At 41.7% G+C, this 17471-nt stretch overlaps 1 protein-coding gene across 1 annotated transcript in view; it reads right to left on the minus strand.

The window, feature by feature from the left end:
* The window catches only part of ULK4 (unc-51 like kinase 4), a 672597-nt gene that overhangs the window by 284060 nt on the left and 371066 nt on the right, over positions 1-17471 (minus strand). The window contains exon 30 of the mRNA XM_012652718.1: positions 1849-1954. Within this exon, the coding sequence (XP_012508172.1) occupies positions 1849-1954 (106 nt within the window). The remainder of the gene's footprint in view (positions 1-1848; positions 1955-17471) is intronic.

Genomic DNA, 17471 nt, shown 5'->3' on the forward strand with positions numbered 1-17471 from the left:
TGAACACATGTTTCCTAAGGGAGGAAAAAATATTACCAACATTTAGGTATAATGACCACATAGAATCAGAACTCTAAATTCTTAGGGCAAAATCAGAACAGTGACTTGATAATTTTATTCAGTGACAGATTTTGTCCAAGTCTTATTTTTGTGAACAATTCCAATGAAAGCTTTTATTATTTTATTAATATAAAAGTAGAACATATACAGTCACGCACTACATGATGACATTTTGGTCAACAACATACCACATATATGATGGTGGTCACATAAGATTATAATAGATCTATATTATAATCCTAGTAAACGTCTCAATGATCCTTAGGCGTAGGCCTAGGCTAGTATGAGTGTTTGTGTCTCAGTTTGTAGCAAAAAAGCTTAAAAAATGAAAACAATTTCAAATGGAAAAATACTTATAGGATAAGGACATAAAGCTGTACAATATGTTTGTGTCTTAAGCTAAGTGTTACTACAAGACAGTCAAAAAGGTTTTAGAAAATTAAAGTTTATAAGGTAAACAAGTTACAGTAAACTAAGGTTAGTTTATCACTGAAGAAAGAAAAAACATTTTTTATAAATTCAGTGTAGCTTAAGTGTATGGTATGTACAAAGTCTACAGTAGAGTACAGTAATGTCCTAGACCTTCGCATTCACTCACCTCTCACTCACTCGCTGACTCAAAGCAACTTCCAGTCCTGTAAGCTCCATTCATGCTAAGTGCCCTATACAGGTATACCATTTTTTATCTTTTATACCTTATGTTTACTGTATCTTTTGTATGTTTAGATGTGTTAGAAACACAAATACTTACCTTTGTGTTACAATTGCCTACAGTATTCAGTACAGTAGTAACATGCTGTCCAGGTTTGTAGCCTAGAAGGAATAGGCCACGCCATATAGCCTAGGTGTGTAGTAGGCTATTCCAGCTAGGCTTGTGTCAGTGCACTCTATGATGTTCATGTAACAACGAAATTGCCTAATTATGCATTTCTCAGAACATATCCCTGTAGTTAATACATGACTGTACATGATTTTAAAAATTGTAACAGTACAGATATGCATAATATGTAAAGCGAGCCACCCTCAACCTGTCCAGTCTCATTTTCCAAGGTGCTTTTGGTCATATCTGTTTTTATTTTCATTGGCAGTGTTATGGTTTGAATGTTTGTCCCCTCTGAAAATCATGCTGAAACTTAATCCCCATTGTAATGGTAGTAAGAGTGTGGGAAATCTGACTATAGTATTTGAGAGGCGGGACCTTTGGGAGGTAATTGGGATTAGACAAGGTCCTGAGGGTGGGGTATTAGTGGGTTTATAAGAGGAGGAAGAGAGACCTGAACTGGCATGCTCAGCTCCCTCCCCATGTGATGCCCTGCACCACCTCAGAACTCTGCAGAGTCCCCACTAGCAAGAAGGCCCTCACCAGATATGGCCCCTTGACCTTGGACTTCCTAGCCTCTAGAGCCGTAAGAAATAAATTTCTTTTTGTTATAAATTATCCAGTGTCAGGTATTCAGTTATAGTAACAGGAAAGAGGCTGAGATGACGTAGCAATCAATCTAAATAATATGCTTACAGTTCTATTTCTTGGTTTATCATCTGTAAGCAGTGCCTATTGACTTTGTGCCATGAAAGAGAACAAATTAATTTAGGGAACTATCCCTGTCTAACCCCACTTGCAATTTTTGCTGGTAATATCATTATTATTTATAGATTCTTAAATATCTATTTTGACTCATCAATTTTAAATAGCACTTCTAGAGTCCCTGTTACATAAGACGAGCAAATTTACAAATAGGCAAACCTTAACAAAATCAGAAGCAAAACTCAACTCTAAGAAGCATTTACCTTGTTCATAAAGTAGCTTCATATTTGAATCTTTGCAGGTAACCAGATTGTTGAGTAACGCAATCACACTTTGCATGGTGTTACCCAGAATGTTCTCCTGATGTTCCTGCAATAGATCATAATTTCCATCATAACCATACAGAAATATAATTACATCATCATAAAGACAAATGAGCAAATGATCTCCATCCCTTCATTCTTTTCACAAGGTTAAATGATTACCTTTTTGCACTTTAATGAAGCAAATCCTTCTGTGGTAAGGCACGCCCCATCAGTGAATTAAGTGAACTGGGAGAGAGAGTAAATCACTCCGACAGCAGTGCTGTGTCATGCAATCCCCTGCCCATGAGCTGAGGGGCAACACATGGCCCTCTGTGCTCTTAGTGTGCAAAAAAGGCATGACCAGAGATCGAGTATATGGAACCCAGATGACCACGCTTGAAAGTGAGTTTGAGATCACAAAAGAAAACTACTTAAAGAAATATTTCTGCAGTTTCAAGATTATCCTGGTACTGATATTTTCCCACTGTAGTCTAGCACATTTATGGTTATGTTGGATCTGACTAACTGTATTACTGCTTCAGTGCAAAAAACTTCATTTGAGACCTAAAAGAGTAGATTTTACTTTCCTCAACACTTAATATCACACAGCAGGGAGTAACTTGGGCCCTAAAGAAAATGCAGAAAATGAGTAATTCTGCAGTCTTAATTTCTCATTTTAAAAAACAAATAATTTCTTTGTAATTTTAAAAGTATCTCAAAAAATAGCTTGCCTTTATTTTGTTCCCTTTTTCATTTTTATGAATTTTAAAAAATTAAACAGATTATCATTGAAAATATGAAATGTCATATAATTCAAAAGTAAACAGAAAGTCTTTAAGGTCTGGGAGTAGGATGAGGCGAGGGAGACACACAGGGTGAAAAATGTAGGGAGGTGTTCACTCTCGGGTTCATGCAAGTACTCGCTAAGAGTGAGGGTTCTAGGAGTCTGGCTTGCCTCACTCTAGTCCTGGCCCTGTTCTTGACCACTCTAATAGCTAGTCCCAGCCTGAAAACCAACAAGTAGGTCCACTAGTAGGCTTCATCCAGACATTTTCCTATTCGTTTTCCCTCCCTCCCTCCCTCCCTTCCTCGCCCCCTCCCTCTCACAGAGAAATATATGGTTTGCTGTGGGTTTTCTAAAAAATGTAAATTATATCATATTTATTATTCATTAAACAAATAACTAATGAATAGCTATTTTGTGCCAGGCACTGCTCTAGGCACTTGAAGTGTATTGGTGAACAAAGTTCCACATCCTCACAGAAACAGACAACAAACAGCAGCCTAATGAGTAAGTGAACTGTACAAAGTGTTGGAAGGCAGCAAGTGCTCTGCAAGAAAGACAAGAGCAGGGCAGGGAAGTGAGGTTGAGCAGGCTGCTGTGTGGCTGGGTGTGATTTTACACTGAGTGGTCAGGACAAGACGTACCAAGAAGGAATCATTTGAACAGAAATTTTATTTTACTTTTTAAATGCTGAAGCCTTTTAGTACTCCTTGGATCAATTCATTTCAATAAACTTTTCTTTTAAAATAATTTCAGCTTTATAGACAAGTTGTAAAGATAGCACAGAGAGTTTCTATACCTTCACCCAGCTTACCTACCAACCACGTTACATTTATCAAAACTAAGAAATTAATGCTGATACAATACTAACAACTCAGCTACGGACTTGATTCAAATTTCACCAGTTTTCCACTAATGTCCTTTTCTGTTCCAGGATCCAATTCAGGACCCTCTGTTGCACTTGGGATTAATTCATTTTTGCAACAAATACTTACTAAAGGCCAAATAATCTAGGTACATGGCTTATATCAGTGAACAGGTAAAAACAAAACAAAACAAAAAAACACCAAAAACCTGCCCTTATGGTGTTTACCTTGTAGCAGGGGGAGAAGACAATAAACGATAAATGTGACAAATAATTACAGGATATGTTACAACTGTGGTCCCCAACAACCGGGCCATGCATCACCGCCTGAGCTCTGCCACCCCCACTGTCTGGATCCACAGAAAAACTGTCTTCCATGAAGCTTAGGAACTGGGCCTCACAGCAGGAGGTGAGCAGAGGGAGAGGGAACAAAGCTTCATCTGTATTTACAGCTGCTCCCATTTCTCACATCACCGCCTGAGCTCCACCTCCCCTACTCACCCCCACCCTGTCTGTGGATTGTCTACCATGAAACCGGTCCCTGGTGCCAAAAAGGTTGGGGACTGCTGTGTTACAAGGTGATACATGCTATGGGTGATGACAGAGAACAGGATGAGGTGGTTTAGGGAGTGCCGTGGGGGAAGGCTGCAATGTTAAATACGGCAAGCAAAGCATAGCTCTTTCAGCAGGTAACGTCTGAGCAAAGATTTGAAGGAGGGGAGATGCATTTATTCTAATATGTTTCTAGGTTCTGTTAGCTAAGTTGTTTTAGAGTTGTTTCATCTATGTTTATAAGTGATATTGACCTATGATTGACATCCTTGTCTGATTTTCATATCAATTTCATGCTAGCCTCTTCCATCCATTTTATTTCATGAATATTTATTGTGCATCTAGTATCTGTTTCTGGGAGACTTGGTAGAACTTACTCGTAAAAGTAACTAGGCTCAGCACACTCTTACCAGTTGTGTGGAAGAATTCGCACATAAACTCAAAGTGCTTTTTGTATTCTCTCACTCAACAACAATCAACACAGAGGACTCTGTGACCAAAAGTGGTGGTGGTGGGGTTTTCCTCACACACCAAGCAAGCAATTGATTCTTCAGCAGACACCAGCCAGGTGTCCTCCAATTCAATTCCAACACTATCTACCTGGAGATAGCGTCAGATCCCATAGTGTGAGGGCTCAGTCTCAAAAGACTATCCCCACTTCAGATAGCAGCTGCAAGTCCAGGTCTCTGGAACTTCTGATTGACCAGCTTCAAGTTGGGGTTCCCACGACCCCCTCTTTGAGGTCAATTAATCTGCTAGAGTGGTTCACAGCACTCAGGGAAACACATTTATCTGTTTATTATAAAGGATGTTACAAAGGATACAGATGAAGAGATACATAAGGCAAAGTATGGGGTTGTCAACCTAAGGGGAAAAAACTGAGGCAAACATAATATAAATAGAGAGTTTATGTGGGTCAAGGTTGAAGACTACAACCCAGGAGCATAGATTCAAATTGCTCCGAGTATAAGCTCTAATTAGCAGCAGTTACATGTGGGTTTTTAAAGGAAAAGAAGAGGCAGTTCCTAAGTTGTTTACCAAGAATTTACATTAAAGTAACATAAGCCGTTGATTGGCTATATATTGTTCTTTGTATTACAAATTCCAGGAACATGAAGATATTGGGTAATGCAGCCTGTCAGGAACAAAACGCCTTTCACAACTGACCCTGAGCATGAGTGGTGGTGGGGAGCATGAACAAAGTCCCAAACTCATGTCTCTCTGGGCGTGTTAAATTTTGCATACTTCACACAGCTCAGACTGCTCTGAGCTATTTTTCTTTTCTTGAGAGGAAGAGGCAGGGAGCTTCCATGCCCTACCTGGGTATGCCACCCTCCAGGAACCTCCACTTACTTATTCAGCAATCCTAAAGCTATCAACCCTGTCCTTTTGGGTTTTTATGAAAGCTTCATTAAAAGATCAACTTAACCCACAGCCTCTATCCCATCCCCAGAGAAAGGGATCTAATCCTGCCTAGTCTTTCTGGTGACCACCCCCATCCAGAAGCTACCTAGTGGCTGCCAGCCTTCAGTCAACTCATCAGCATACAAAAAGACGAGACTTTGGAATTTCTAAGGAGTTATATGCCAGGAAACAGGAGTGAAGACCAAATATTAATATATACTTCACAATATCATACCAATAAAACTTAAAATTTAAAAAAAAAAATCTTCTATTCAGGTATCTACAACACTTTAACCTGATTTTCATTATTTCCATTTTCCTAGAAAATCATGTACAATGTCCAAATTTTCAAATGTACTGTAATAAAATCATACATAGATAGCATTCTTTTATACCTTCATAAATCCTCTCTGAACCCTATTTATTAATAAACCACCTTTTACACAGTGTACTCTGTCTTATTGATCAGACTCACCAAAGCTCTGCCTATCTATTGGACTTTTCAAGGAATCAGCTTTCCATTTACTGATCAATCTACAGTTTTGCTTTGAGATAGTCATTATAAATGACTAACAAATTTCCCACTTCTCTCTCCTAGGTATAGAGTAGAATGGCATTTCCCTGTCCACTTGTACCTAGAGATGAAAATGAGCCTTGTTTTGGCCAATTAAACTCATTTGGGCAGAAGCCTTAAGAGGCAGTGAGGGTTTCATTGTCCTATCTTTCCTTCTGCTTCTGTGACCAGTGACCTTCCAGACAGCAGAGGCTCCAATGAATGTAGAGATAAGGCAGAAAAGGAAGGTCAACAGAGCCTAAGTGTAGCCATTTTGACCCATACCACACCCTAACCACCCTGAACAAGGAAGTTGCCAGCAAGTCACCACCCAGGACCACCTGAGGATGGATGAATTACTAAGCAGATGTCTTATAAACTGTTTGCACTTACCTCTCTGTGATAGCAGTTTATGATTAACCTTTATAGCTTGACCACAAAACAGTGCTGGTCACATAAGTTTATTTCCCAACAGAGGTTTCTGAATATTTAAAAGCGTTACCATTGTCCCATAAGGGTCTCCCCTCCTGCTCAGGAAAGGACCCCTACCATGTCTGTGGAGTAAGATCTATTGTCTGTCTCCTTCTCAATAATCTTTCTGCTGCTAGCTGGCTGCTCTTGAATTCTTTCCCCTGTGAAGCCATGATCCCACTTGGTGAGTTCAGGGGGCTTTCCTCCCTTCATTAAGACACCCCCTGCATCACAATAGCCTGGGTACCAGAGTGAGAACATGAAGCAGACTGGCCAGGAACCTCTCGACTGGACAGGTGGTTTCCAAAGCTTACAAAAATACCTATATTACATCTGGCTCTGAAACTGCTCTCTCAACAGACCTGTACCTCCCAGTGATGAGAGACATTTGATTTCATATGGGTTTTACCATCTATATTTTTGCTTAATACAAGACAAAGAGTTTGCTTTCCAAATACTGATAACTAAAAATTTCAAACTTCAGAAACACGCTTAAGAGCACTTTTGTGGTAGATGTTAATGTTTGAATGTCTCATTGACACCAGCTTAAGAAGATTAATGTGGAAGCGATGGTCTGCCACCAATTTCATCTAATTATTCTTATAGTTGGTTGGAAGGAAAGGATGATTAATAAGCACCAAGAAGACACTACATGTTATTCATGATAAAGTAACTAACGATACATAGAAAACCTATTCTTGTGAAGAAAACTGAAGCTAATAAATCTTTTATTTTTGGTCTCATTTGGTAAAGTGACACATATTGCTCCTTGTTGAAAGACCCATCTGTCAGCAAATATAGGTCAGTCTTACTAGAGGTAAATCCATTGTTTCTTTGAGATGTACATTTTTATGACTAAATGCACCTTTTCTATGATGCCCTTGGCAATTATTTTGCTTGTTCTGAAGTCAATACTTTAGCTTTTCCTGTGCTCAGGGAGTGAGTGTCACTTGTTAATATAGGCATTTCCTTTAAGACAAAAGCCAACTCTCCAAATCTCTGTTACCTCTGGACACTAAGAACCCAGGATCAAATCCCGGCCAAGCAGGTTATGGGTGTCCCTACCTGGGGATCCCAGAGTCACTGAAGAATGAAGACCTCTGCAATTTGCGGAGGAGTGTAAAGCTAAGGTACACTCTGATTATCAAACCTCCCTAATGAACATTATGACCAGGGGTACTCAGGGAAAAAATATATTTGATGCACAGAATAAAAAAGAGACCGATAATCCTGTAGCCAGATTGGGGAAAATTGTTCTGTTTTCTATTCCAGACATTATTAAAAAGACTGTTGTTCTTTATTTTCTTTCCTGATGGTTTTTAAACTATTCATAGATTGTGAACTTTGTTCAGTATAAAGTAGGGGCTTTATGAAAATTATAAAAATTGTATTACAGAATTATCGGTACTCAGGGAAAAAATATATTTGATGCACAGAATAAAAAAGAGACCGATAATCCTGTAGCCAGATTGGGGAAAATTGCTCTGTTTTCTATTCCAGACATTATTAAAAAGACTGTTGTTCTTTATTTTCTTTCCTGATGGTTTTTAAACTATTCATAGATTGTGAACTTTGTTCAGTATAAAGTAGGGGCTTTATGAAAATTATAAAAATTGTATTACAGAATTATCTTTACTTGCTCTTTCTTCTTATGGGTGTATATGCTTTCTTACATAGTGCTAAGGAGGGAGACCTCAAAACAGAGAAATTGTTCCTGCTCAAGATGATGATGTGGTTTTCTAGGAGAACTAAGACAGCTACTGTTCTGGACTAGATCATAATCCCCCCAGAAAAATTGCTAAATACGTGCAAAAAGCAGCTGAGAAAGTATAATGTGAATTAAGCACACTTTTATTAACTTTTATCAAATTTATTTCATTTCTCTTAGCAACTTTAATAAGATTTGTTCTTGTTCACAATCATATTAGCCTGCAGGGAATAAATTATGCATTGAAAAACATGGCATTTACTTCTTAAAGACGGTGTAGAGGATTATATGAAAAGAGAAAATGTGAGAGTAAATGTGCAGCTAGAGTTCTTCTTGGACAGATCTGGAAGACTGGTGGAAAGGGAAAAGCAGACACAAGTTTGGTTCAAACACCACAGGCCAGAATTGGAGGGGAGAGATAATTCTGATTAAAGACTGTGTCATCATTAGATGCTCCTCTGGGACAGCCCCTCCAACTCCCCCAAATTTATGCCTGAGTCCCAGGTTGAAAGGACAGTAACAGCGGGCTAGGTAAAATCCTGATGTCTTCTTTTTTTCAATCACTGTGGCTCATTAATAAAGCAAGGGGTTTATACCATTGGTGCCCTGACACATACAGGGAGACAAAAGCAGGTGATGACCTGCAACAGGGCCTTTGGGACAGAGTCAGGGGCCCAGGCATCAGGCAGCCTGAGGCTCTACCTTGTCAGGCAGTAGCAGAGCAGCCAGGTGGGCCTGAGCTGGGCTAAGCTGCCCTGATAATGTACTGAAAACTTACTATGTGCCGTGGCCTGTACCCCAAGCACTTTACCTACATTATCTCATTTAATCCTTACAGAACATGCAAGGAGCTACGGTTCACCTCTTTTTATCAATAAGAACTGAGGTTTGCAAGGTCAAGTGTAACTTACCAAGCTCTTCAGTGGTGAAGCTGGGATTTGGCCTGCAGGATGGCAGAAGCCATGCCCCTAATCACCACACAGCACTGCCTCATGACCACAAACAGGCTGGGGGTGGCGCCAGGTCACCCAGGCCAGTCAGCATACTCCAGGTTAACCAAATCCGTCTGTGGACCCACAGGGTTATCTGGGAGAAACTGAAAGGAGTCCAGAGTAGGGAGTGGAAAGAACCCGAGAAACACTGATTTGGGGCTGCTACGGTGGTGCTTGTCCTTCCTCCTTTCATGCCAAAATGTACCCTACCTCTGCCACCACCACTGGAAACTCCTGGTTTCATAAGTGCCCTTAATGTTTATCATTATGCTGTAAGACGTACAACGCAAGAAGCACAATGTAGATGCTAGGCAACCACAAGAAAGGAAAGAGTGAGCATATTACCCAAAAGAATAAAACTATATAGTAGAGCCACCATTAATAGCCACAGTATTCAGGCCACTTATGTTTGCATTGGCTGATGGGTGAGAGGAAACAGCTCACAGAAGAGGGCAACACTGATACCCCACAGAAGGCAATTCCCACTGCACTTTAAGATTGTGACGAAAATATTTAACTCCTTCATCCATAACCCATAAGCACAGCTGATCTAGTTTATGTGCCTAACACCATAGTGTATGGACATTTAATAGAACACTTGAGAGCTCTAATAAAACATAGCATTTGCCAGTAGAGATAATTAGAATTGAAGCAGCAAAATTCTAGTGTTTGGCAACATAGATGAAACAACTTCATTAAAACGTACAGCTTCAGCAAATGAAAGACAGGAGAGCACTGGACCCTGAAGAATCAGCCTTCTCAGAACTAATTGCTTCAGTGCTTAAAGAGGACAGCTCGGAAATACCAAGGGCACAGCAAGGAAACACCAGTTAAAAAATGATCAGCCTTTCCAAAGTGGTGTCACTGTAGACAGGGCGTTATACTTGATTCTAATATTTGATACTATAAATGACAGTAAAAGACTCAGATGTCCAGATTAAAAAGTGTGGTAGGGATCTGAATAGTCAAGATAGGAGATACCCTTAACAATTGAAAGTAACAATGAACCACAGTTACTCTCTTTTGCCTTTGGTGTAGGTCAGAATTTAAAAGACAGCTAATTAAAAGACCACAACTAATCTCAGGGATGAGAAACCACAGAGAAAATGAAAAGTGAAAGCACACAGTGGTGTTGTACACATAGCATCCATAATCTCTTAGAAACGTGGTATATCTCATTCGATACACATTTAAACTACATTTCAGAAAAAATAATTTCAATGTTGTGCTAAGAACGCTAGTCTGCTGTGCACACACTTGTGCAGTGAGACCAGAGTGCTGCTTCAGGATGCAGCTGGGTGTGTCCGCTCACTTTCCTGTGCAAACGTTCTTTCACCTGGCTAGATTCCCAGAGCTCTGAGCCCCAAGCTCAGAAAAGAGTCAGAGCATTCAAGTGAAATGGATAGGTTTGAGGGGGAAAGGGCGCTATTCCATATTCCTGATGATTTTTCAAGAGGCTATTCTGCAGACAGCTCAAACTCAAAGGAATCTAAATTGAGTTCATCGTCCCCTTGCCCTCAATGTTTCCTTCTTTTCTGTTTCCTCTTTCAATGAAAGGCCCTACAACCTGCACAGCCACTCAGCCACAAATCTTGGGATCATCAGGACCACCACCTGTCTGTTGTCTGCCTCACCCAGTCAGCCACAGAGGCCCCCTGGCATCCTCTGCTCTCCATCCCACTCGCCTGCTTGAGATCAGGCAACTGCCATCCTTGGCCAGGACCAACAATCTCCTAGTAGGTGTCTCTACCTCCAGCCTCACCTCCTCTACTGCTACCAGACTCCTCTAAGGTGGCAGAGACTCTGTCTCCCTTCCTGGGACTTAAATCTAAGAGGCCGCAGGCCAAGGGACCACATTAGTTTACAACAGGCCCAAGACCATTCCTCCACAGTCCAGTTTGTGTGATAGCAGCCATGGTGGGGTTTAAAGCTCCAAAAGGAGAGGAAGCTACAAGACTCATGGGATGGCCCAGCAAGGATGTTGTCACTCCAATGCTCTCAATCCCAGACAAGTATCACTTCATGATTTTGGAAATCTTCTCATGACTTATTGAGCCAAATACTCACCCCTAGGGTTGAGGAACAAGGAAGGGGACAAGCTGAATTAAACTGAGAGGGCACAGGCTAGTTTAATTCAGTCATTTACCTCACAAATATATACATAGATTTCCTGGAAAGCAAGGACAGGATTTAGGGGTCCAAAGTGGGACTGTCTGGAGTATGATGAAGTTGGGGCTGGGGTAAATGCCACTGGGCATTTGCTCTGCCAGTTGTGCCCTCTGCCAACATGATCAGGGCTTCTGGGGGCTGAGCAGGCTCTGACGGGCTGGGGAGGCTAAGAGACAACTCTGAAGCATGATTTTCTCCCATCTGGGCCAAAACGTATGGCACTCTCACTCTAAGAGGCTGGAGGTGTAGAGTTAAGTCCCTTCTTTCACATGGGGCATCATCATTTGAAGGTCTCCCTCTACCTTTCTGATCAAGGACACGAGAAGGGAATTTAAAATTATGTTTAAATTTGACTGACAGACACTGTAGAGGTCCTCTAGCATGGCAAATACAAGTTATGAGCAGCGACACATTCCAGCTGGCACAGGAGGGAGGGTTTGATCAACTGGTACCATTTGTCAATCAGTACGCTGAGCTTGTCTTTAGAATTCCCGTCCTCACTCAACCCCAATGGCAGTGCGCTGTGAATGCCCTTCTGGCAGGTTAATTGTGTCACTTGACTTTCCTGGCCCTACCCTTTCATGTTGTTTAGGCTTCTAGCAGGAAGCTGCCATCGTCTTGGCTCCCGACAGGGCCCTATGCCTCAAGGCAGGAGCAGTGGGTCAGAGCCAATGCAGCTCAGGCAGGAGAACCCTGGCAACAGGGCCAAAGGGAAGCTGCCAGGACCAGACTCCCTAAGGATGGACTGTGCCCCTTTTATGTATCTGCCTGGGGTGTTAAGAGATAGGCCAGTCTGCCCCACAACACGCTATCTGAGCTAATGACCAGCCTGAAGTACAGAGGACAAATGAGAAAACAGAAGTGTGCGTCCCGACACACGACTCCTTCAGCCTTCTCCTCCTATCCCTGCACTGTCCAAAAGTAAAAATACTACTACAAATAAAATGATGACTTAAAGTCTTAGCAAATTGATGTCACTTTTAAAAATTCAAGCCAGATGTTGTTTTTTGAAGCTGGGGCTGTAGGGAAGGGTGCCCTTGTGTTGAACACTGTTTTCGTCACCTCCCGTGCTGCTTTCGCCACCGCACCTACCACGTGTACATTAACTGTTGGTTCTTCCCTTCCTCGCCAATGCCGAGCTCCTTGGGGAAAGGGCTGGGACACACGATCATGTCCCAGTGCCTAGGTGTTGTGTCTGGTACACAGTGGCCTGTGAAAAATTAATGAAAGAGTAATTCTGCTCAAAGTTGCCTGGGTGAATACAGCTGGAGAAGGGAGAGACAGCTGAGAGTCCCCTTCAAGAAATTAACTAGTCAGTGACTGGAAACTGCCTTCAATTAAGCAATTACAAATAGTTATTGAGCACCTAAAATTTTCTATAAAATGGTGTGAAACAGAACTACAAAAGGATAAAAATGGTCTTTCTCAAGAAGTTTTCAATCGGTATATATTTACTTTTGAATAATGTTTGCAATAAGTGATGGATACAGATTTTTTTTACTTTAAAATACACAAAATCTCTCACATGCTAAATACGGGTCAAGTACTAATGGAGCATTTGCTTTAGCACGGGAAACATACACTTCTAAAGTTCTGAAACACATTTCAATGAAATGCAATTTGAATGGGATTCTCCGTAAAAGATAACTGCTCAAAAATATAAAAAAGTGTCCCATCCTGAAGAAAGTATTACACGTGGTGAAAATGAAAAGAAAGATCAATGCATACAGTGATCACAAGGCAGTTTTCAATTAGAGCTATCTCTTACCATGGGAATGTGCAAAGTTTTCCTAAGGGCAGTTTACCAAGTGTGGATACTCAACAGTCCCTGTTTCAAACAGGTACTAGTAAATCCTGCAGGAAAAAGATGTCAGTGGGAACTGGTTAGAAGTTTATTTAAAGCTAAGGTTTTAAAGAGTGTAAAGGAATGGTGCCTTAGAGCAGAAAGTAAACTGGGCTGAGCTCAGTTCTAGGCCTTAGCCTGCTCCAAATCAGCTGGAAAACCTGGAACGAAACAAGAATCTTAGAGCTCTTTCTAGTGTAATCTCGTCATTTTAAAGATAAGGAAACTGAATCTCCAAGAAGTGAATATAAGGAGTAGGGCTAGGACTTAAACTCCAAAGCGAGTCTTCCTTTTCCATTACCTCCCACTGCTCCTCACAGGCCTTTACCTAAAAATCACTTCAGAGCATGTGTAGTCAAGGGTGTGACTTTACACTTGATCTTAGCCAAAGGCCAAAAAGCAACTCAAGGATATAACTTTACAACAGATACCCTTTTTTGCCCACACCCCAGTAACACTGTAAACACTGCTCCTTGGAGCTGCAAGATCAGTTGCCTTAACGTCTTCTTTGGTAGGTCAGCTCTTACCCCTGAACAGCAGTGGTAAGAGGCTACTGCTGATTAAAATGGGAATACTCCAACATAATGCCTGCTGACCCTCACGCCCCAAAAGAAATATTTACTGAATCTAATAGAATTTTTCAGTTTTTGTAGCAGGGAGCTCTCTCTAAAGAGGTAAAAGCCATCTTACAATCAGGGTTGAAATTTTAAGCAAGTAGCACCTTTTTCCAATAAAATATTCTGAGCAGGTAACATGTCAGGCATCAGGGGAACTGCAAGCATGTACGTATATGGCAGGTTTAAAAATTGGCAGCAAAAGGCATCCTGGATCTTTGTCACTCACCCTGGAATTTGCTGCGCTTGGTATTTTATGCACGATCACACTTCTGTTTCCAATCTCCTTAACCCAGGGCAGTCAGCTTTCCTTTTCTAAGACTCTACTTCGATAATAATAGTTATATTTATATAATCACTTTGGAACGTTCAATAAGCTCATTTTTGGCCACACGGTGACAGAAACTATGCCATCTTGGAGAATCAGTGGTTGCAATGGGATAAAATGATCCCAGAAAGTGTTCACTTCCCAGATAATCTTTTGTGTCCTTACTCACATTTTTTTTCTTAACCAGAATTAGAAGATACTCTAGATATAAACATAAACTGAGCAGTATTAAAGTGGGTCAATAAATATGTCCAAAGTCCCATGCCAGACAACTATGAGAAGGGTCGATGAAGAAGTCTTGCAGTGGGAAAAGGTGTGGGAGAAGGGATCAATGAATCCACAGACCCTGTGCATAAGCAGGAAATGTGCTGGACAAACAAGACAAATAAGGAGATTCCAGATGTCAGGAGACTGACCAACTTGACTAAGGGAGAAAGTCACCATATATTGTCCAGTCCCCATCTCTGAAGTCCAGAAGGGAACTCTGGAGAGTTTAAATTAATTTCTTAGGCCAAGCCAGATTGGGAGTCCAATAAGGTCCTTGAGACACAAGGTGAAACCCAACCCTCCTCTTCAACATTTATTCTGGGACAAACACCCATGGAGGTTCCTGGTTACATGCTGAGCACCCCAAGACTCATCTGAGCAGTGTCTATTTGGTCACACCCACTGTCTCTGCATTGAAGCACCAGCCCCACTAGTCCACGAAAAATCCCTGGAACTTAGCAATGAGGAAGTGGGAAGGAAGGAAAGGGAAGGCTTTGGTCTTTTCTTTCTTTCTTTGAGACAAAGTCTCCCTCTGTCGCCTGGGCTAAAGTGGGTCTTTTCATATTTTTAACTGCTATATCCCAATAAATGAGCTTCTAGCTTTAAGGGCTTAAGTGGCAAGCCATCTTGATTAAATTTTCCTCATGCAGGTCAAAGAGAAAATCGTAAATCAAAATGAGTGCTAAGAATGAAAGGACAGAGGAAGGATGGAAGTGAGAAAGGCTGGAGAAGAAGGGAAGATGGGAAGGGAAAAGGAACAGATGAATTTCCCCAAGAAGGAAAACTGAGTCCAGTGAAGCGAAGTTCAGGGTACAACACCAAGTCTGCAGGTCCAAAGTTCTCCCCATCAAAGGGCAGCTGTTCACCTCAATCTGGAACTGACATTTGTTTGCTAACAGTGAGTCCACAGACCTAATGTGTGTCCAGCCACCAGATGCCTCCAACTGCTAACCAACAGGTCAGAGCAAGGCGCCCAGAGGCAGCAGCTCTGTCCCTGCACTCTAGCATTGCCTAGTAGTTTCCCAGTGTGACCCAGGCCATTCCCCACAGACAGCGGGCAGAAAGACAAGTGTGGTCTTCCTCTCTGACTCTCTCAACTCCAGGCACTTCAAGCTGTTTCTCAATTCACAGAGCACACACGTCATCGAGACTGCTTTCTTGCTATGATACTCTCACTTGGCCACCCCCTGTGAGACTACAGAGTGATGGTGTCACAGCCCTTTCTGCATGTGAATTTTGATGAGCTGCTGATGACTAGCCATGTGGTTCCCTCAGGATGACTTGCTGGCACAGAATTCTTCTGGCATGCATGACAATGGCCAAGCACCGGTGACGGCTGTCACGAGCTTGTGTGTGTGTGGGATGGGCAGAGAAGGTGCAGCGATCTTTAGGAGATGCCCCTGAGCTTCAGGGACACCCATACACCATTCATAGAGGACTGGATTTTATTATTAGCCAATGTTATTAAGTAATCTTAGAATCTTATTTCTCAGGGCATAAGGAACAAGTTAAACAAACCAAAAAAAAAAAAGTAACATCCTGTTTTGGAGGCACAAGAAATAATCTATGTATCAAAATTAATACAGTTTCATTTCAACATACTCTGAAGTTCCACTCGACGACGTAGGCTCTGCTACACCCAGGCTGGGGACTCCCCCAGGCAGAAATATGTTCACAGCAATGACTCTGAGCCACGGCATCCAAGTCATTGACGCCAGGCACATTAAAGGCAGAAAAAGAGGTAAAACCTCAGGTAGCTGGAAACACGTTGTTTAAAACCATACATCTGACAGAGAGCCGTTCCCCTACAGCACCTGAGAGTTCCCAGCTGCATCGTTTTTGCATCAGCCGCCTCATCCAGGTGCCCAGCTGGGAGCTCCGCCCAGCAGGCAGCAGCAGCGGAGGAAACACGGCAGCTCACGGGTGCAGAGATGGAGGCCCCGTGGGAGGGGATCTGCTGAGGACTCAAGCTAAGCAACCTCCAAGGCCCTTTTCTGCTCTAACATCCTTTGATGTTAAACCCAAATTATTCCCAGGAAAGAACACACAGGAAGAATATTTGAATGAGAGGTTAAATTATGTCAAATTTTAACAATTTCTAAGTTTTGTGACTGTGTTCAAACAAAACTGTTATTTGTGGATTACAACAAAGATCAAATACAAGTTTTAGCACAAGACTAGTGTCCGCCATTCATCCTTTTCCATAATACACAGTGTTCAACCTAAGAACAACATAAAGTTGTGATATACCGCCAAAAAAAAAAAAAAATCCTCAAAAGCCTGCCTTTCTTCAGCCCCCAAAGAATCCTGTATACCAGAATCCAGCTACATTACTATGAAGTCCAACATCATCACACAAATATTGGCCAGGGAGTTGGGGGAAGGAGTACATTTATAAATTACCACTGTCTTCTCAATCACAGAGTTTTATGATATAGAAAACAAAACAGAGGACCCATTTGGACACAATGAATGGCTTGTAGCTGAGCTCCCCCCCAAAAACAAGAGGGTTTAATGTGAAATTATATACATTTAAAACACAAACATATATACACATACATCTGTAATAAAGTAATATGCGAACAGTTTGTTGATTATTCATCATTTTGAGTAGGCTGCCTTGCTAATATCCTTTATATTATACAAAATATACTATTTTAAAAAAAGTAAAAAATGAATACTCTCCTTTGCACACAATCGAATGTCATTCCTTCAACAATCCGTATAAAGAACAGCATATGTCAGGCCCACCCCAGATCCTTACAAAGTGCCCCAAACTTGCACCCAGATACCAGCTCTTGGGGAGCCCGCTCTCCAGGCAGTAGGTAGCAGGATGGACAAACACGCAGGCTAAGGGGTGGTGTTGTGCCTGACCAAGGCTTGGCAGCAGTGAGGCCTGAGTGAGCAGAAAGGTTTTAGGAAGGAGATGGTAACGGCTCTGGGCAGGAAGCAGCAGCAGACTGTGGGGAGGTTGAGAACTTAAAGAGGAGACAGACTGTGGCTTCCACAGACAAGATGAGACCCAGGAACA

This window comes from Propithecus coquereli, unplaced genomic scaffold (genome assembly GCF_000956105.1).
Source record: "Propithecus coquereli isolate 6110/MARCELLA unplaced genomic scaffold, Pcoq_1.0 Scaffold1, whole genome shotgun sequence".
Classification (NCBI taxonomy): Eukaryota; Metazoa; Chordata; class Mammalia; order Primates; family Indriidae; genus Propithecus; species Propithecus coquereli.